Source organism: Mustela erminea, chromosome 6 (assembly GCF_009829155.1).
Source record: "Mustela erminea isolate mMusErm1 chromosome 6, mMusErm1.Pri, whole genome shotgun sequence".
NCBI lineage: Eukaryota > Metazoa > Chordata > Mammalia > Carnivora > Mustelidae > Mustela > Mustela erminea.
The window spans coordinates 36,538,617-36,561,494 of NC_045619.1; the positions used below are offsets into that span (position 1 = coordinate 36,538,617).

The 22,878-nt window shown below is 35.1% G+C and overlaps 1 protein-coding gene across 9 annotated transcripts in view; it reads right to left on the reverse strand.

The window, feature by feature from the left end:
• Window positions 1-22,878, reverse strand: part of METTL25 (methyltransferase like 25) — a 143,796-nt gene that overhangs the window by 34,393 nt on the left and 86,525 nt on the right. For all 9 annotated transcript variants that reach the window (XR_004286733.1, XR_004286734.1, XM_032346883.1 and 6 more), the window contains exon 9: window positions 1,118-1,211. Coding sequence is in view for 7 of the 9 variants with exons in the window: in XM_032346883.1 (XP_032202774.1) it covers window positions 1,118-1,211 (94 nt within the window). In the remaining 2 variants the exon portion in view is untranslated. The remainder of the gene's footprint in view (window positions 1-1,117; window positions 1,212-22,878) is intronic.

A 22,878-nucleotide genomic window follows, 5' to 3' on the forward strand; every position in this document is an offset into this window, starting at 1 on the left:
TATTATTAAAATAACATTAGTAAATAATATCCTAATATAATATATATCTATAACATATAATAAAAACTATATATAAAAATGAAACAAACTAAAACTATCTTGCTTGCATTTTACTATGTAAAAACATTGTGCTTGGTATTTTATATTTATTACCCCATTTAATCTCACATCATATGAGTTCGAAATGCTTTTGAATAGCCATTTTATAGAGGAGGAATCTGATTAATAACCGTCTAATTGCTTTAAATAATAAAGCCACTGGGAAGTAAGTGAAAACTGGTACACTAAATAATACCCTTTAGGGATTCAATGTAATCACACCTGTGTTACTTCTTCAAGAAATCCATCTCATTCCTTTAACCACCTATTTTATTCTTTATTTCAGTTTATAATCAATTCAAAATACCAGAGTGGGGCACTTGACTGGTTCAGTTGGTTAAGTGTCCAACTCTTAATTTCAGTTCAGGTCATAATCTCAGGGTTGTGAGATGGAGCTCTACTCTGGGCATGACCTGCTTAAGATTCTTTCTCCCACTCTTTCTGCCCCTCCCCAGCAAACAAATAAAAAACCCAGAACAAGAAACCAAAACCCCAAAATACCAGAGCGGTCCAAGTTCAACTTAATACTTTGGTAAATAACTCTGAATTTAAAGTTTGTTTTTTTCTCAGGGTTGGAATATTTATTACTACTAGCCAACCAGCTTACCATTTTATCTTCAACATTATGTTCTCAATTATTAGCTTGGGCCCCCTTTATGATGTCACCACCTTCCAGGATTCTCCCATTCAAAAAGGCTTTTGAATTTAAGGTTTTTTATTTTAATTAGTTATACAGTCTTTAAATAAATGCAGTTTATTGTCTGGTCACTCCTGCTTTACTTATAATTTCCATTTGTTCTGTTACTTGCTTTTTAGCTGTTTTGGTTTGAGAACTGGTACATGGTATCTGAATAAACCTAAGGAGGAGTCTCTCTAGAGATGTATGATCTCAATATAATTAGACGTTTTTCACAAATGGGAGAAAAGTAGAAGGTAAATTATTTTGTATCATCTCAATTCATTAGTCCTAGAAGTTCTCCTGTTTTGTTTTTTATGAAAACAACAATCATATACTGACCTTGGACTCATCTAATCCAAGCTTCTTTAGAGACTTTCTCACATAGTCCGGAAAGGAAGAGGATTTGGAATAAATTTTACCAACATGCCGATCACTGCAAAATAAAAGTGAATCACTTTTTAGTTTTCCCAATTTAAGTTATAGATGATTTTAAATTCAATCATTAAATATTTTTAAATACTTTCTATATATATGGCACATGCTTCAGATTTGACAAAAATGGAGTAATATTTTTGTAGACATTTAAAAATTTCATATTATAAAGTGTTTAAGATGTGCTTCTGAGAATTCCTTCAACATACAGCAGTGGAAAACAATATCTGAAGATAATACTATGAGAAAGAACTTGTAAACTTACAATATTAAAAAGCTTAATTTTTAAAGAGAACTATAGGTCTTTCAAAAGTTTCCATTATGCTACAAAACACATTTAATTTTACTGGCAACATTATAGTGCATATTTCACTGCAACACCTGCTAATGATGGCGATAATTCAACAGCTATGCAAAGAGAACTCCTTCAGTGCCAGCCATTAAAGCACCATATGCTGAGTTGAGTCTGACTTGATCTTATTTATGCCCTGCAGATTTTCACCACAGTTTAAACAAAATATCATCAGATGGTTTTAAATTTAAATAATGAAATGCTAGACTATCACATCACACAATTTTGGTTGCAACTGAGGTAGAATATAGAAAAAATTAAAAGAATAAAAATTCACCACTTCGAAGTTATCAAAAACAATGAATAAAACCTCACTTACTACTTTTCTTTGTTTCAGGGGTACGGGTCTGTGATTCATCAGTCTTACGCAATTCACAGCACTCACATATGCTCCCCAATGTCCATCACCCAGACACCCCATCCCTCCCACCCCTCTCTACTAAAGCAACCCCAGTTTGTTTCCTGAGATTAAGATTTTCTCTTATCACTCTTGGCAGTATAAATATTAATTCCTCTAATTAGACATGAAGGTCTATCAATTCTTCTTTTGAAATATATCTCAAATATATTCTCTTAGCTCCATTTCTAGATGGCCACCTCAATTCCATTTAAGATTACCACAAGTCCTAATTATTATAGCTACTTACTATTTAAGCCTGAAGTCTGTCCTCTTCATTTCTGCCTGCACTGTCATATTTTCTGAGAGGAACATTTTTATTTACTACTTCCCTGCTCAAAAATTTTTCAATACCTTTGCCATTTCTTGGAATACATTTGAAACTCCTTAGTTAAGTGATCAGGGCCCACTATTTTCTGGCTATTCCCACATTTTCCCATTATAATCCAGAATTCAGTTTTCTCTACTCAATGTTTCAGATTATTCACCACAGTTATGTGTTGGTGAATTTGCTTATTTACTCACTTTCTAACAGATTATAAGGTTCTTCACTCTCTTCTTCAGTTCAGCTAGAGTCACCGATACAAACAAGTTCAAATTATGTATTCTCTTTGGTAACATGACTAGCGATAATCTTTTCTAGTTTCTATAGCCTGAATCCTTCTTCATTTGTTATTTCATCATTGCTTTTAAATAATAGTTGTTTGAATAGGTATAAGGAATAAGTTCCAGGAAACAGAAATTATATCTCTTTTAAGTTTTTGTGTAATTCTCAGTTCCTACACATACTTATGTATCTTACATGTAACAGATACCATATTAATAGGTATGTATATCTTGCCTACTATAGGTAGTGAAAATAGAAGCAGTAAGACCATTTAGGAAGTTATTACAATAATCTAGAGGAGAGGTTTAAATCAGGGTGGTGACCTTGAGGATGGTTAGAAGAGAATTTTAGATATATTTTGATGGTAGAGACTATAGAAATAGTTGAAGAACTATATCTAGGCAGTGTGAGAAAGAGAGACATCAACACTGCCTCCAAGATTTCTAGCCTGAGCAATGGGAAGAATAAGACTGTTAGTAACTGGACTGTAGTTTGGGATTCATCAGCATATAGATGGAATTTAAAGCCATGAGCCATGATGAAATCAGTTAGGTAGTAACTACAGATTAAAAAAACAAAAAAAAACAAAAAAACCCCAAAAACTTAAAAAAAAAAAAAGGCACCCTAACAATTGGAGCTTTGAAACAAGAAGAATCAAAAAAATAAAGCCAAAAAAAGGGGGGGGGGGAGAAGGGAAAAAAGGTATCTTATGAAGGACTTTGCTTACAATACGAGAGAAAAAGGACCGCCACTTGAGTGTTAAATTATGTAAAATACTGATAAGGGCCAAGTAAGATGTTTGGGAATCGACAATGGGATTTAGAAACATGGGTCATTAGTGCCCCTGAAAGGGTTGAGTGGTGGAAGTAAAATCTGATTGGAATTCAAGAGAAAAAGGGAAAGAAATTAGCAGCATTTTCAAGAAGTTTTCCAGTAAAGAAAAGAACAGATAAAAGATAGTTGAAGGGGAATATGGGGTCCCAAAAGGATTTTCAGAATCTATGCTCTTAAGCACTATGATACATCGTTTTTCATTTAATAAAACTAAAAACTGGCCACTGAGGAACTCACTAGGTGGTAGAACAGTAGAAACAAATGACTAATTGTACTATCAGGTTCGATCAGAACTGCAAAGTCCTATGACTTTGACACTATGACACTGATTAAGTCCTATGGGAGAAGAGGGTGAGAAAGAGAAAAGAAAGATACCACAGAGATGTCTTCTAAACTGGGTTTTAAAGAGCGCCTAGATTTTACCTGCCAGAAGCTGTGGAAGGAAAGGGTGGCAGAAATGGGGAGGATATTCCATGTAGATAGAGGAACTCCAAGGAAATACAGCAGATTTAAAGTTAACTGCATGGGAGATGATGAATAATCCAGGGTGCCAGGACAGTGTGCGTGGGCAGCTGCTTCGGGTGCAGAGGGAAGAAAAATGGGGTGATGGGTTAGGCTGCAAAGGACCTTAGTGACAAAGCAGAAATGGCCTTGAATGCCATAATAAGGATATTTTATTGTTTGAATATAAAGAAGAATTATCAAACATTTTGAAGTTAGAAAAGTGACATGACTGTTTCTGAAAGATAAATGATGGGACTTGAAGAACAAATTTAAAGAGAGCCCTCTGTCAGAATAAAGCACGGTCAGCATGCTAAAAAGGAATTAGTATTCTTTCGTTTAATAAAAGTGAATGCAGTAGATCTAATTAAAATTCTACTCAAGTGAATCCAACACCACCCACACGCTTTTCCAAAAATACAATTGCAAGAACATGGTTTACATGTAGCACTTTCCAAAGAGGCAACATTAGTGTAGGAAATTTCAGGAACATGTGAAGTAGATATATACTAAATAAATGAAAACAAGCACATGCAGGACAGAAAATGACAAAATCCAGTTTCTCCATCACTACAAAATACTTATAAAATAAATTATTTTGTACCTTTTTTATGCTAATAGATACTGAAAGACTTGAGATTCACAACATAAAATTTTGCTGGAAATTTTCTTCAAAGTACTCTTAAATTTACAAGACAGACTTCCTAGCTTCAATCTGGCAACACATTATAGATTACGTAACTAGTTTTTTTTTTTTTTTAAGATTTTATTTATTTATTTGACAAACAGAGATCACAAGGAGGCAGAGAGAGAGAAGGAAGCAGGCTCCCCACTGAGCAGAGAGACTGATGCGAAGCTCGATCCCAGGACCCTGAAACCATGACCTGAGCTGAAAGCAGAGGCTTTAACCCACTGAGCCACCCAGGTGCCCCTAAGTAACTAGTTTTAATTTTATGAGCCAGTTATTATAATCTGGCTTATAACTTTTCTATTTGATTATAGAAAAATCAAAATGAAATTATGTACTATATAATGGTATCAAAAATTATAATATTTATTGTACAGCTATATACCATACTCATTATGAAAGAGAATAACTGAGTAAAGGTTATATATTTCCCCTGCTTTCTAAGTGTTTGAAGAGATTTTTATACCATGAAATTCCTTCTTTGATACTTTATTCCTCTTAGAAAGTTTCCAGATAAGGACTGATTATAAAATCAGAGTTTTCTATAAATTATTGAGTTTGAACATAAATATTAAATGCTCAATCACAATTAAAATTAATAGAGTAAAATGGTGTTATTTAAGTCCATGAAAAAGTTTACTTCTCATCTTAGGCTATAAACAATTACACTTAAACTTTTAGAATAATGTTTCAGATATTCTAAAACTGTGTGTCACTTGCACATTATTTTAGTTAACAAGAAAATAAGCAAAATGAGAAAGAAGTAATTAGGTAATCTTATTTTCTGTTTCTAGCATTTATACTTTTTAAAAAATTGAGGTATACTTGACATATAACATCTTATTAGTTTCAGGTATACAAGGTAATGATTCGATTTTTGTATACACTGTGAAATGATCACAAGTCTAGCTATTATGCACCATACATAGTAAGAAAAACATTTTTTTTTTCTGCTGATGAGAACTTTTAACATTTGCTCTCTTTGCAACTTCCGGTAAGCAATAATAGAACTATTATTAATAAACAACAGTCACCATGCTGTATATTATATACCCATGACTTACTTATTTTATAATTGAAGGTTTGTACCTTTTGACCCTCTTTACCCACTCTGACCACTTCCTACCTGCCTCTTCTCTGGCAACCACCAGTGTGTTCTGTGTATCTTCTAGCTTGTTTTTTTGTTTTATTTTGTTTTGTGTTGTTTTGATTCGTTTTGCCTTTTTTAGATTCCACATATTAGTAAAATCATATGGTATTTATTTTCTCCACCTAATTTCACTGAGTATAATGATGCCCTCAAGGCCCATCCCCTTTGTTAGAAATAGAAGATCCCATTCTTTTTTATGGCTGAGTAGTATTCCATTTGTGTATGTTTCTTTATCCATTCATCCATCAGTGGACACTTAGGTTGTTTTCATATCTTGGCTATTATAAATCATGCTGCAATAAACATAAGGATGCAGGTGTCTTTTTGAATTAATGTTTTCATTTTCTTCAAATAAATACCCAGAAATAAAATCATTGGATTACATGGTAGCTCTGCTTTTAATTTTTTGAGGAACCTCCATACTGTTTTCCATAGTGGCTGCACCAAATTATACTCCCACCAATGCACAGGGTTCCCCTTTTTCCACATCCTCACAAACATTTGTTATTTCCTGTCTTTTTGGTAGCACTCATTCTAACAGGTGTGAGGTGATATCTCAGTGGTTCTGACTTGCATTTCCCTAATGATTAGTGAGGTTGAATATTCTTTCACATGCCTGTCGGCCATCTGTAGGTCTTCTTTGAAAAAATGTGTATTCAGGTCCTTTACCCATGTTTTAATTGGAATGTTTTTATTTTTGCTATTGGGCTCTATGAGTTTTTATATATTTTAGATATTAACCTCTTCCTTGGATACATGACTTGCAAATGTTCAGCATGCTGGCTTTTCATTTTGTTGATCACTTCCTTTGCTGTGCAGAAGCTTTTTAGTTTTATATAGTTCCACTTGCTTTTGCCTTTCTTGTCTCTGTTTTTGGAATCAGACCCAAAAATTCACTGCCAAAACTGATGTCAACGAGTTTATTGCCTATGTTTTCTTCTAAGAGTTGTATGGTTTCAGGTTTACATTTAAGTTTTTAATCCATTTTTGAGTTAGTTTTTGTGTATGGTGTAAGCTGGTAGTCTAATTTCATTCTTTGGCATGTGACAGTCCAGATTTATTGAAGAGACTATCTTTTCCTTATTGATATTCATACTGCCTTTGTCATAAATTAATTGACCATATATGCATAGGTGTCTATCCATGAGCTCTCTATTCTGTTCAACTGTTCTAAGTGCCTGTTTTTATGCCAACACCATGTTGTTTTGCTTATTATAGTTTTATAATACAGTTTGAAATTAGGGAGCATGATGCCTCCAGCTTTGTTCTTCTTTCACAAGAGGGTTTTGTCTACCATTCCATATAAATTTTAAGATTATTTTCTATTTCTGTGAAAACTTCCACTGGAATTGTGATAGGGCTTGCATTGAATCTGTAGATTGCTTTTGGTAGTTTGATCATTTTTACAATATTAATTCTTCCAATCTATGAGCATTATTCTTGAATTTTTTATATCAGCATCTTATAGTTTTCAGTGTACAGGTCTTTTGCCTCCTTGGCTAAATTTATTCTTATTTTATACATCTTGATGCAATTGCAAATGGGGTCATTTTCTTCTCTGATAGTTCATTGCTAGTGTGTAAAAACTTAATATTTTGTACACTGATTTAATATCCTACAACCTTACTGAATTCAGTTTTTTCAATACTTTATTTTTTTTAATTTAAATTTTTCAGTGTTCCAAGATTCATTGTTTATGCACCACACCCAGTGCTCCATGCAATAAGTGCCCTCCTTAATACTCAGAACTAGGCTCACCTATCCTTCCATCCATCACCCTTCCAAAACCCTTAGTTTGTTTCTCCGAGTCCACAGTTTCTCATGCTTCGTCTCCCCCTCCAATTTCTCCCAATTCACTTTTCCTTTCCTTCTCCTAATGTCTTGTGTTATTCCTTATGCTCCACAAGTAACTGAAACCATACTATAATTGACTCTCTCTGCTTGACTTATTTCACTTAGCACAATCTCCTCCAGTTCCGTCCATGATGATACAAAAGTTGTATATTCATCCTTTCTGATGGAGACGTAATATTCCATTATATATATGGACCATATTGTCTTTATCCATTCGTCTGCTGAAGGGCATCTTGGCTCTTTCTAGTTTGGTGATTGTGGTCATTGCTGCTATGAACATTGGGGTACAGATGGCCTTTCTTTTCATTACATCTGTATCTTTGGGGTAAATACCCAGTAGTGCAATTGCAGGGTCATAGGGTAGCTCTATTTTTAATTTCTTAAGGAATCTCGACACTGTTTTCCAAAATGGCTGCATCAACTTGCATTCCCACCAGCAGTATAAGAGGGTTCCCCTTTCTTCAAAGCCTCTCCAACACCTGTTATTTACTGCCCTGTTAATTCTGGCCATTCTAACTGGTATAAGGTGGTATCTCAATGTAATTTTGATTTGACTCTCCCTGACGGCTAATGGTGATGAATATTTTTTCATGTGTTTGTTGGCTATTTGTATGTCTTTGGAGAAGTGTCTGTTCATGTCTTCTGCCCATTTTTTGACGCGATTATCTGTTCTTTTGAGTGTTGAGTTTGAGGAGTTCTTTATAGATCTTGGATATCAGTCCTTTGTCTGTACTGTCATTTGCAAATATCTTCTCCCATTCTACGGGTTGCCTCTTTGTTTTTTTGACTGTTTCCTTTGCTGTGCAGAAAGGTTTGATCTTGATGAAGTCCCAAAAGTTCATTTTTGCTTTGGAGAGATGTCTTGAAAGAAGTTGCTGTGCCCAATGTTGAAGAGGTTACTGCCTATGCTCTCCTCTAGGATTTTGAGAGATTCCTGCCTCACATTGAGGTCTTTTATCCATTTTGAGGTTATCTTTGTGTATGGTGTAAGAGAATGGCTGAGTTTCATTCTTCTATACATAGCTGTCCAATATTCCCAGCATTATTTATTGAAGAGACTGTCTTTTCCACCAGATATTTTCTCCTGCTTTGTCAAAGATTATTTGACCATAGAGTTGTGGGTCCATATCTGGACTCTCTACTCTGTTCCACTGGTCTATGTGTCTGTGTTTGTGCCAGGACCTATGAAAAACCCACAGCGAATATCATCCTCAATGGGGATAAGCTGACAGCCTTCCCTTTGAGATCAGGAACATGACATAGATGCCCACTCTTGGCACTGTTGTTCAACATAGTACTAGAAGTCCTAGCAACAGCAATCAAGACAACAAAAAGAAATAAAAGGTATTCAAATTGGAAAGAAGTCAAACTCTCTCTCTCTTCACAGATGAGATGATACTTTATATGGAAAACCCAAAATATTCCACCCCCAAACTACTAGAACTCATACAGCAATTCAGTAATGTGGCAGGATACAAAATCAATGTACAGAAATCAGTTGCTTTCTTATACATTAACAATGAAAATATAGAAAATAGGTTTAGAGAATCAATTCCATTTACTATAGCACCAAGAACCGTAAGATACCTTGGAATAAACCTAACCAAAGAGGTAAAGGATCTTTACTGGAGGAACTATAGAACACTGATGAAAGAAATTGAAGGAGACACAAAAAGACAGAAAGCATTCCATGCTCATGGATTGGTAAACATTGTTAAAATGTCTATACTACCCAGAGCAACCTATACTTTCAATGCCATCCCGATCAAAATTCCACCAGCATTTTTCAAAGTGCTGGAACAAACAGTCCTAAAATTTGTATGGAACCAGAAAAGACCCCAAATTGCTAAGGAAATGTTGAAAAACAAAACTGGGAGCATCACGTTGCCTGATTTTAAGCTTTACTACAAAGCAGTGATCATCAAGACAGCATGGTACTGAATTCATTTATTAGTTCTTACAGTTTTTCGGTGGAATCTTTAGAGTTTTCTCTGTATAAAATCATGCCATCTACAAATTGTGGCAGTTCTACTTCTTCCTTTCCAATTTGGGTGTCTTTATTTCTTTTTCTTGCCTTACATCTCTGGCTAGGAATTCTAATACTATAAAAGTGAATAAATACTGGATAAAAGTACTGAAAGTGGGCATCTTTGTCTTATTCCTCATCTTAGAGGAAAAGATCTAAGCTTTTTACTATTGAGTATGATTATTAGCTGTAAGTTTATCATACATATATGCCCTTTATTACATTGAGGAATGTCTCCTCTATACCTATTCTGTCAAGTGCTTTCATCAAAAATGGATGTTCAATTTTGTCAAATATTTTTGCTGCACCTACTGAGATCATCATATGATTTTCAGACTTCATTTTGTTAATGTGGTTGACTTGAGTACATTTGCTGGACAGAGATTCCACTCAAGTTAACTTTGGTTTACAATCCTAATAAAAAGATCTATGCAACTCAAATCTTATTAAAAATATTCCAAAAAGTGTAAATTAAAAAGAAGTATGGGAGAGTGAAAATACTTATGGACTATGAACTTAGTCCTATTCCTAGTTTTTCAGGATGTATGACTTTAGGCAAGCTTTTAATCACTTGTATCTTAGTTTTTCTTATCACTATAATGAAGGGACTATAATAATACTATGAGTATAACTTGTTGCTCAACTAAGCCTGGGGTTTAGCCTAATAAAAAATTAAAATGTTATTGTTATTGTATTTATAAAATACTTATAAAAAGTACAAAGAATGTCAGTAAAATGAACCCTTGTACCCAATGCCAAACTAAAAAGTAGAACATTACCAGGATACATTTCTGTACCCCTTGTCTTCCCTGTCTCATCTCCCTATCTACTCAAATGTCCCCTCTCCCATAAGAAACTACAATACTGAATCTTGTTCGTGTTTATCATTCTTATATTTTTCTTGACTGTTTATCATATATTTATGTTCCTAAATAACTATACAGTTGTGCTTGTTTGAATTATACAAATGGAACCATTTTATAGAAGTTTTACTATGACTTTTATATTCACATGATTCATCTACACTGATGCATGTAGTTGTACTTAATTTATTTTCACTGTGGCATAGTATTCTAATACAATTTATTCATTTTCTTATTAATAACTTTAGGTTCCTAGATTTTTGCTCTTATAAATATTGCTATTGATCATTCTTGTAGAAGTCTCTGGGAGCACATGTACAAGAGTTTCTAGGATATATACTTAGACATGGAACTGCTGAGACAGTATTTTCAACATTAGTAGATAAAACTAGGCAACTATGCATTTTCAGCTTTACTGGGTAGTGCTAACTTGTTTTCTAAAAGACTAAAAACTTTTTTCCCTCTCACCAGCAATTCTAGTTGCTCTACATTCTTGCTATCATTTGATAATGTCAATCTTCTAAATTTTTGCTTACTTAATGGTTTTAATTAAAAATACCTAAATTATCCATTTGTTTTTCTTCTTTACTCTCTCAACACTTGGCTTCTGTGAGAGCACACTCACAATGCTTTTGACACTGGACATGTGTGTTTTCCAAGCAGTTCCACAGCACCAGCTGGGTATTCTACAATTCAAATCAATTCTGGCACTATCTACCTAGAGAGAGCACTGATCCCATAGATTAAGGACTCAGTCCTACTATATTGCCTCCCACTTCAGATGCCAACTGCAAGTAGTAGTTAGTGAAGTTACTTACAATGTCTGTCCAACCTAGCTACAAACTTTGGGTTCCCATGAGTTTCCCCTCCCCCTTGGATTCAGTTATTTCCTAGAACAGTTCACAGAACCCAAGATAAAACTCACATCTCCCACTTTACTAAAGCATATGACAAAAAATACAGATGGGCTGCCAGAGAAAGAGATGCATATGGCGAGATCTGGGACAGTTTCAAGCATAAGTACTCCTGTTCCTATGGAATTTGAGAGCATAATTTTCCTTGTAGGTGGATGTCATGTTCACCAACCTAAGAGCTCTCTATACCCTACACTACTGGAATTCTTATGGAGGTTTCCTCACATAGGCATGGTCAATTATTAATTCCATTTCCAGTCCCTCTTCCCTTTCTGGGGAAGAGGTGGAAGTCTGAAGACTTCAAGCTTCTAATCATGGATTGGCTTTTATGGTGACCAGTCCCATACCAAGAATCATCCAGAAGCTCACTCAGAGTTATTTCATAGAACAAAAGATGCTCTAAGTATCCTTATCACTTATGAATTTACAAGGGTTTTAGGAGTTCTGTGCCAGGAACAGGGATGAAGACCAAATGTATATTTCTTATTACAAATCAAAATATCACATGGTTATTAAGAGAACATCCTTTAGTGGTTTCATTTTAAATTATCCTGATTACTAAATAAGATTGAGCACCTTATCCTATGTACCCATTGGTGTCATCTTTATGAATGGACTAATCAAGTCTTTTCACTATTTTTCTTTAACATAAATTAATGTTCCATAAATTTGCAGGAATTATTTATGTGTTTTAACTATTAGTCTTTTTCTAATTATAGTACTTGCAAATAGTTTCTATCAGTGGTCACTTTTCTTTCCACTCTTTCTATGACACCTGAAAGCAGAAGTTCTTAATATTAATGTGACTGAAGGGTGCCTGGGAAGCTCAGTTGGTTAGGCATCTGCCTTCAGCTCCAGTCATGATCCCAGCATCCTGGGATTGAGTCAACAGGGAGTCGGCTTATCCCTTTCCCTTTGTCTCTTGCCCCACCTTCATTTGTGTTCTCTCTTGTGTGCACACTCTTTCTCAAATAAATAAAATCTTTAAAAATATATTAATGTGACTGAATTTTCAATCTTTCAAGATTTGCTTCCTTCCCCTATCTTAAGGTCATAAAACTATTCTTCAATACTGTCTTCTAAAAGTACTGTAGAATTGCCTTTTATAGTTAAATTTTAATTCACTATGAATTGATTTATTGTAAAGTAAGAGTTCTAATTTTTTTGTGTGTGTGTAGTGAGCAGAATCATAGTCTACCAAAGATGTCCACATTCCATTCCCCAGGACCTATGTATATATTACATGAAAAGAGAAATTAAGGTTGCAGATGTAATTAAATTTTCTAATCTGCTGACTTTAAGATAGAGAATCCTGGATTATCCTGGTGACACAGGGTAATTTCAAGGATCCTTTAAAGTGGAAGAGGGAGACAGAAAGAATGTCAGAATTACAGAAAGATTTAAAGATGCTAAGCTCTGCACTTTGAAGACTGAGGAAGGAACCATGAGCCAAAGTATGCAGGCTCCCTCTAAGAGCTGTCAAAGGTAAAGAAATGGATTATCCCTTAGAGCCTCCAGAAGAAATGCAGCCTTGAAGTTACCTGATTGTCACACAGTGAAACTTACTTTGGACTTCTGACCTCCAGGGGGCTAGATAATAAATTTATGTGATTTTAAGTCACTAATTTTGTGGAACTATGTTATAGCATCAAAAGAAACTAATATAACTGTATAAGTAACTACTGTCCTAGCACCATTTAATGACTACTCTTTCTTCTAATAATAAAAAATGATATAACAAAGGGTTTGTTCTGCACTATTAGCTCCACCAGCTAGCCAAAAAGGCAATCATCTAAATCACTATCGTTAAAAAAAAAAAAAAATGCTGTTATTTGGGTAAGACAAGTTTCTCAATCTTGTTTTTCTTATTCAGTAATGTCTTGGCTTTACTTGCTATTTAGCTCTCTGACGTGTATTCTGAAACAACTTACAAATTCCATAACACACACAAATAAACATGCATACACACACTAATAAACTTTGGAGATATTCATTAGATATACTGAATTGCAACAATCTAGCAATCACTTTGTGAAGTGCTGACATTTTTATAACACTAAGTTTTTTTAAATTCATGAACATATTTCTCCATCTATTTAAGAATCCCCTCTCCACTAGTAACATCCAAAAAAAAAAGTCTCTTGTGTTCCCAAAGCATATTCATTTTTAAGGATGGCCTCACTGTATCAAGAATTTAACTTTCCCAGTACTAAATGATCATGCTGGTTAACCATTAGCTCTGGTATCTGGTCAGGTACCCCCATGCCTCTTTCTTGACACATGTATGACATGTATCCATCATTATGGTATGGATTTTCACTGCCCTAAAAATCCTCTGTGTTTCATTTGTTCATCCTTCATCCTACCCTGAGCCCTGACATTTTTATTCTCTCCATAGTTTTGCCCTTTCCAGAATGTCATATGATTGGAATTCTAAAGTATATCGCCTTCTCAGATTGGTTTCTTTCACTTAGCAATATATATTTAAGTATCTTCCATGTCTTCATGGCCTCATACCTCTTTTTTTTCTTTCCATGTTACATTGTACACACAACAGTGTACACAATAATGTTACACTGTCTAGATGTACCCCAGTTAATTAATCTATTTTCCTACTAAAGGATATCTTGGTCGCATTCAAGTTTGGGAAATTATGAATAAAGTTGCTATAAACACCAATGTAGAGATTTTTGTGGGGACATGTTTTCAACTCCTTTGGGTAAACATAACGAGTGTGATTACTGCATCATATGGTAAGTGTAGGCTTAGTTTTATAAGAAACTACCAAACCCTTCCAAAGTGGCTCTCATTTTGCATTCCCACCTGCTGGTTGAATGCAAGTTCTTATTGTTCCATATCCTTTCTAGCACTTAGTGTTGTCAGTGTTCTGGATTTTGATATCCTGCTGTTTAACTGCATATCTCTATTCACTTCTCCACAGGGTTACTGTACTTCTTTTTAAAAAGATTTTATTCATTTGACAGACAGAGAGAGAGAGCGCGAGCGCACAGAGGGAGAGTGAGAGAAGCAGACTCCTCACTGAGCAGGGAGCCCAATGTGGGGCTTGATCCCAGGACCCTGGGATCCTGACCTCAGCCAAAGGAAGACAGACGCTTAACCAACTGAGCCATCCAGGTGCCCCAAGGGATTAGTGTACTTCTTAAATCTCTTGGACTCATGTATATTTTTCCAATATTGAAATATCCTTACTATTACTACTGCCCTATTTGCTCTTTCCTTTTTTCTCAAACTGCAACTAACATGCCTGTGAAGGCTATTCACTGTATTCTCCATCTTTTTGTTTCTTCATGCTTCACTGTGAATGTTCTCTTCTGACCTGTCTTCCAGTTTACTGATCATTTCTTCAGCTGTGTCTATAACGCTATTAATACCACCCACAGATTTCTTAATTTCAATTATTTTATTTTTCAGTTGCAGAATTTTCACCTGGGGTATTTTTTTTGCATGTTTTGGTCGTCTGACAAAATATTTTTATTTCAACATAAATTTTAAGTAGTTTTTTTTAAAGTTTTTTTTTTTTTTAAATTAACATATAATGTATTATTTGTTTCAGGGATACAGGTCTTTGATTTGTCAGTCTTACACAATTCACAGTGTTCACTATAGCACATACCCTCCCCAACATCCAACACCCAGGCACCACATCCCACCCAACCCCCTCCTCTCTGGCAACCCTCAGTTTGTTTCCTGAGACTAAGAGTCTCTTATGGTTTCTCTTCTTTTCGGGTTTCATCTTGTTTCATTTTTCCCTCCCTTCCCCTATGATCCTCTGTTTTGTTTCTCAAATTCCTCATATTAGAAGACAATATAATTGTCTTCCTTTGATTGACTATTTTGCTTAGCAAAATACCCTCTAGTTCCATTCACGTCATTGCAAATGGCAAGATTTCAGGGTTTTTTGATAGCTGCATAATGTCCCATTGTATATATATACACCACACCTTCTTTAACCATTCATCTGTTGACAGACATCTAGGTTCTTTCCATAGTTGGGCTATTATGGACACTGCTGCTATAAGCATTCAGGTGCATGTGCCTCAGGTAGTTTTTTAATAAAAATGTTTAATTGTAGATTCACATGCAATTATAGAAGAGAATTCAAAGAGACTGTTATTCCCTTTATCTGGTCTCCTGAAATGTCTCAAAATGGTAACATCTTGCAAAATGATAATACAGTATCACAACCAGGATACTGACATCAATGCTGTGAAGTTTAGGAACATTTCCATCACCACCAGGATCACTCATGTTGCTGTTTTATAGCACACCCCATTCCCTTCCACCTCACTCCTTCTTCCCCAGAAACAACTAACCTCTTCTCCATTTCTATAATTTCGTCACTTCAAGAGAGTTATTTAAACAGAATCACACAGTATATACCACCCAAGACTGGACTTTTTTTCAAAACATTTTTTTGTAGTTTCATCCAGGTTGTTATATTAATAGCACATTCCTTTTTATCGCTGGATAGTATTCCATGATATGGATTAGCGCTGTTTAAGCATCTACCTGTTGAAGGGCATCTGGGTTGTTTTCAGTTTGGAATGCTATGAATAAAGCTGCAGTAAACATTTATACATAAGTTTTGTGTCAAGATAACCCAGCCTCTTCTGACACCTTATTAGTGCTAGGAGTTCCAGCTTCCCACATCTTCTCCACTGATGGTGGCTGTGTAGCTCCTGTGTAGCTCCTGGGCAATGGTGAAAATCCTCTCTACTAGGCCTTCTCTGATGCCACACTAGTGGGAAAAGAGTGTTAACACCTTTTTATTGCTGGGTGGGCAGGAAGTTCAAATTCCTACATGGTCTCTGACATTGTGGCACTGTGGTGGGGTGCTTGTTACCACCTGGTGGGGAGGAAATCCTAGTTTCCTACTTGGCCTTCTCTGACACCATTCCACAAGTGATGTTCAGGAACCTCATTATAGTGTGGCAGGAATGGGAGTCTAGCCTCTCCATTTTGCCTTTGTTGACATGGGTGAGAAATGTTTTATTTGGTTTCTGGCTGCAGTATGGTAGGCCTGTCAAAGGTTTGCCTGTGCCTCCCTCTTTCCTGGTCCTTTGGCTAGAAAGAGATTTTTTACTAGGGCTTTATTTGTTTGTTCATTTTTGTTTGTTTGTTTTTAATATGCCCATAGCATTTCTGGATTGCAGTTTACTTCAGTTCCAATATAAAGTTTTTTTAAGGCAAAAAGAAGTGGGTGTTATGTGTAACTAATGAATCACTGAACACTACATCAAAAACTAATGATGTACTATACAGTGGCTAATTAAACATAACTAAAAAAGAAAAAAAGAAAACCCAGGAACTCCCACTATACTGTTTCTTGGGTCCTAAGATCTTGAGCTAGTTTGCCTTATTCTCTCCAAGATTCTTTCAGAGTCTTCTTAGGTTTTATTGATAGTTCTAGATTTCTAATTATAGTTACCAGGAAAAACAGAAAACTGTGTATCTAATCCATTTTCCCAAAATGGAAGTTTCTCAAGTTGTTATTTTAAGCTTTTCTCTGAACTCTAATGAGTCCAAACTATATTGCATGTAGTTTACCTTGGTTTTTGGTCATGTCCTATTTCATCATATGGCTGGTTATTTTGGGTTGCTTGCCAAATGCTATATATAGCAAACTATAGTGATACTGGCCTAGATTTATATTATTTTTGTCCAGAGCAGGTTTGCCAATAGTAGATAGCTAGAGAAAGTAGTACTCTGAAATACTTTAATCACAGCTTCAGATAATTCCAAGTGGGGCTTTAGAGCATTTTAGAGCAGTTTTATTTATATCTCATCTTTACTCATACTGTGGACCTAACTCTAGATATGAGTGGTGTGCCTGGCATATGGAGTCCTCCTCCTAGGGCAGGCCATGAACTTTAACTTTTAACCATTACTCTACTGAAAGTTGTGCTCACCTTCTCTGTCTACTTTGTTAACTGTTAAGACAGACAGCTACCTTTTCAAGAATTGGCAGATGCTTCTGGGGAAATGCAGCCCTAGAAGCTGAGCTTATCTCTCTTGATTCCAATCTTCTTCAAGGTATTTGCCCTGTAGTTTGTTGTTGTTGTTGTTTTCCACTAATAAGAAGTATTTTAACATCTAATTTTGACTTAACAATATACAGAGGCCTGATTGTTTTCCAAGTGTCCCAGAAAAGGATTCACTTCAAGTACGAATAAATTTCATAAGATACATGGTGAAATTCAAGTACCTACATAAACACAGAACTTATATTTTTTTCTTAGTTTTATTGGGAAATAATTAACATACAAGTTTAAGGTGTATAGCATGATGGTTTGATTTATATATATTATGAAAAAATTACCACAAAGGTTCAGCTATAACATACATCTTCTCATATAGGAACATTTAAAAAAAGGAAAAAAATTTTCTTAGGATGAGAACTCTTAGGATTTACTTTCTTAACAACATTTCTATATATCATATAGCAGTGTTACCCATAGTCATTGTGTTGTACTTATTTATCTTATAACCTAAAGTTTGTACCTTACAGTCACCTCTCTCCAACTCCCCATCCCCCTATCCTCTGCCCCTGGTAACGATATGTCTTTCTATGAATTCAGGGTTTTCTCTTTATATTTGTTTTTGTTTTGAGATGCCACATATGAGTGAGATCATACAATACTTGTCCTTTCCTGTCTTATTTCACTTAGCATAATGCCCTCAAGGTTCACTCATGTTGTTGCATATGGTAAGATTTCCTCATTTTATAATGGCTGAGTAACATTCCATTATGCTTTCATCCATCGAAGCACACTTAGATTGTTTATATCTTAGCTATGGTAAATAATGATGCAATGAACATGGGGGGTGCAGATATCTTTTTGAGTTAGTATATTCATTTATTTCCGATATATTATCGAAGGTGAAAATACTGAATCATTTGGTAGTTTTATTTTTGAATTTTTGAGGATTCTCTATATTGTTTTCAACAGTGGTTGTACCAATTCATAATTCCACCACAGTGCACAAGGATTTCCTTTTCTCTGTATCCACACCAACATGCTATCTCTTATCTTTTTAATGATGGCCATTCTAACAGGTGTGAGGGGATCTCTTTGTGGCTTTCTTTAGTAAAGATTTATTTATTTGAGAGAGAGCGAGCGAGCAAGGGAAGGGGATAAAGAGGAGGAGAGAGAGAAACTCAAGGAGACTCCGCACTGTGCATGGAGCTGACGCAGAGCTTGATCTCACAACCCTGACATCATGAACTGAGCCCAAACCAAGTCGGACATTTAACTGACTGAGCCACCTCAGGCACCCCAATCTCATTGTGGTTTTAATTTCCATTTCCCTAATGACTAGTGATGTTAAACATCTTTCCATGTACTTGTTGGTCTTTCATCTACCTTTGGAGAAATGTCTATTCAGGCCCTTTGTCCATTAAGAATTTTGTTATTGCTGGGGCACCTGTGTGGCTCAGTGGGTTAAGCCTCTGCCTTTGGCTCAGGTCATGATCTCAGGGTCCTGGGATTGAGCCCCACACAGGGTTCTCTGCTCAGCAGGGAGCCTGCCTCCCCCCCGCCACTGCCCCCTCTGCCTGCCTCTCTGCCTCTTCGTGATCTCTCTGTCAAATAAATAAATATATGAATAGATCTTAAAAAAATTGTTATTGCTGTCATCAAGTTGTATGGGTTCTTTATGTAACAGATATATAGTTTACACATATATTTTCCCATTCCGTAGGTTGCTTTTTTTTTTTTTTTCACTTTGTAGATGGTTTATTTTGCTGTGCAGAAGTTTTTTTAGTTTGATGTAGTCTCATTTGCTCATTTTTTTTTAATTTTGTTGTTTGTACTTTAGGTGTCATAACTAAAAAAATCATCATCAACACCCATGTCAAGGACCTTTATTCCTATGTTTTGTTACAGGACTTTCATGGTTTCAGGTTTTACATTTACGTCTTTAAGCCATTTTGAGTTAATTTTTGTGAGTGGTTTAAGATATGGGTCCAGTTTCATTCTTTTACGTGTGAATATCCCAGTTATCCCAGCACAATTTACTGAAGAGACTGTCTTTTCTCCATTGGGTATTCCTGGCTCCTTTGTGAAATATTAATTGACTATATATGCTTCTGTTTATTTCTGGGCTCTCAAATCTGTTCCATTGGTCTATTGGTCTGTTGGTCTGTTTTTATGCCAGTACCATCCTGCTGTGATGAATACAGCTTGAAATTAGGTAGTATGATCTCTCCTGCTTTGTTATTCTTTCTCAGGAATTCTCTGGCTACTCAGAGTCTTTTGTGGTTCCACATAAATTTTAGGAGGTTTTTTTTTTTTCTTTCTTTCTTTCTTTCTTTTTTATTTTTAAGTCATTGGGATCTTGATAGGGGATGCACTGACTCTAAATGGCTTTTGGTAGTATTTACATTTTCACACTATTCTTCCAATCTATGGACAATGGATAGCTTTTCATTTATTTGTGTCTTGACTTGACTTGTCATCTTGACTTCTTTCATCCGTGTTTTGTAGTTTTCAGAGTAGAGATCTTTCACCCTCTTGGTTAAATTTATTCCTAACTATTTTGTTGTTTTTTGCTGTTGCTGTATTTGCATTTCCCTAAGTTTCTTTAATTCTTTTTTAGAAAATTTACTGTTAGGGTTGAGAAACACTACTGATTTTTGTATGTTAATTTGTATTCTGCAACTTTATTGAATTCAGTTTCTTTCACTGAATCATTAGGATTTTTTATACATAAAATGTCACCTGCAAATAGAGACAATTTTACTTTTTCCTTCCCAATTCTGATTCCTTTTCCATCTTTTTCTTGCTTGACTGCTCTAACTAGTACTTCCATTACCATGTTGAACAGGAATGGTGAGAGTGGGCATCGTTTTTTTATTCCTGATGTTAGCAGAAAAGCTTTCTACCTTTCACCACTGAGTATGATATTAGCTGTGGGTTTGCCCTCTATGGCCTTTATTATGTTGAAATAAATGCTTTCGTTATGCTGAAATAAATGCTTTCCATGCTGAACTTGTTGATAGTTTTATCATAATTGGATGCTGAATTGTGTCAAATGTGTTTTCTGTGTCTATTTAAATGATAATGGCTCTTCTGTTCTATTAATATATCACATCGATTGATTTGCATATTTTGAGCTATGCTTCTATCCAGAGGATAAATCTCACTTGATCATGGTGACTGGTCCTTTGAATGGCTACAGAATTTGGTTTGGTAGTATTTTATTGAGAATTTTTATACCTATACTCATCAGGGATATTGGTAAGTAGGATTCTTTTCAACAGTGTCTTTTTTCTGGTTTTGTTATCAGGATAATGCTAGGTTCATAAAATAAGTTTGGGAATATTCTCCCTTTTTGGATATTTTATAAAAGTTTAAGAATACCTGATGCTAATTCTTCTTTAAATGTTTCAGGAAAGGGGCACCTGGTTGACTCAGCTGGTTAGACTTCTGACTCTTGGTTTAGACTCAGGTGATGGTTCCAGGGTAGTGGGATCACACCCTGCATCTAGCTCCGTGCTCAACACGGAATTACCTGGGATTCTCTCTCTCCCTCTGCCCTGCCCCTGACACACACGTGTGTCCACTTGTGCATATGCTCTCTTTCTCAAATACATACACAAATAAAATCTTTGAAAATAAATAAATAAATAAATAGATAAATGTTTCTTAAACATCATCAGTGAAGACAGTTGGTTCTGGGGCTTTCTTTATTGAGAGGTTCCAATTACTGATTCAATCTTCTTACTGGTAATTAGTCCATTCAGACTTTGTATTTCTTCCTGATTCAGTCTTCATAAATTGTGTGTTTGTAAGACCTTTTCCATTTTCCAAGTTGTCCAGTTGTTGGCATATAGTTGTCATAGTAGTCTCTTTTGATCTTTGAATCAGTTGTAATGCCTCCTTTTTCATTTATAATTTTTACTGATTTGGGTCCTTTCTCTTTTTTCCTTGGTTACTCTAGTTAAAGGTTTGTCAATTTTGGGGGTGTGAAGGTGGCTCAGTTAAGTGTCTGACTCTTGATTTTGGCTCAGGTAATGATTTCAGGGTCATGAGATTAAGCCCTGATCTGCCCTGTGCATGGAACCTATTTAAGATTCTCTCTCTCCTTCTACCTCCCCAACTTCCTGCTCATGTTCTCTCAATCTCCCCCTCAAAAAACTGGTTTGTCAATTTTGCTTACCTTTTCAAAGAACCAACTCTCAGTTTGGGTAATCTCTTTTATTCTTTTTCTATTCTCTAGTTCATTAGTTTCTAATGTTTACGACTTTTCTTATAACGTTGGGCTCAATTTGTTCTTTTTATAGTTCCTTAAGTCACAGAGTTAGGGTGTTTGGGATCTTTCTTGTTGTTTTTTTTTTTCTTCTTCTCCCTCCCCCCTTCTTTCTTGCTGCTTAATGTAGGCATTTATTGCTAAGAACTTTCCTTTTAGACTGTTTTTTCTGTATCCCGTAAGATCTGGTATGTGATGTATTCCCATTTTTATTTGTTTCAAGAAACATTTTAATATCTTCTTTTTTACTAATTTTCATGTATTTGTGAACTTTCCAGTTTTTAATTTTCAGATTTTTAATTTTATGCCATTGGGGTCAGAGTATACAGTTGGTATGATTTCAATCTTCTTGAATTTTCTAAGTCTTGTTTTGTGGCCTAACATATGATCTACTCGAGAAGATGTTCATGTGCACTTGAAAAGTATGTGTATTTTGCTATTGATGAACAGAATGTTCTATACACGTCTGTTAAGTCCATTTGGTCTAGAATGTTCAAATCTTCTGTTTTCTTATTGCTTCTCTGTCTGAATGATGTAGCCAGTATTGAGAGTGGGACATTAAAAGTTTCCAACTATTCTGGTATTACTATTCATTTTTCCTTTTAGCTCTGTTAATTTTGGCTTTATATATTTACGTGCTCCAATATTGGGCACATAAATATTTACAACTGTTAAATCTTTTTGGTTTAAAAGATTTACAACTGTTAGATCTTTTATCATTATATAAGTGACAATGAGGGTGTCTATTTTTACAATTTTTATTTTAAAGTCTATTTTGTCTGTTGTAAGTATGGCTACCTCTGCTTTCTTTTGATTACTATTTGCTTGAATTATCTTTTCATCTCTTCACTCAGTTTATGGGTATTTTAAGGTGAAAGTGAATCTATTATAGGCAACGTTTTGTTGGATCTTGGCTTATTTTTGTTTTTTTAATAGAGTCAACTACTCTATATTTTTCAACTGGAGAATTTAACCCATTTTTCATTCAATTGGAGAATTTCACTCATGTTCACTCTAAAGTAATTATTGACAGGTAATTACCACTGACATTTTGTTAACATATTATGGTTGTTTTGTAGACATTTTATGGTTGTTTTGTTCCTTGTTTTTTCTCCTGCTGTCTTTTATTTTGATGTCTTTTGGTATCTGTATGCTTTGAATTCTTCATTGTGTTCTTTTATGCAATTATTACAGGATTCTTCCTTGTGGT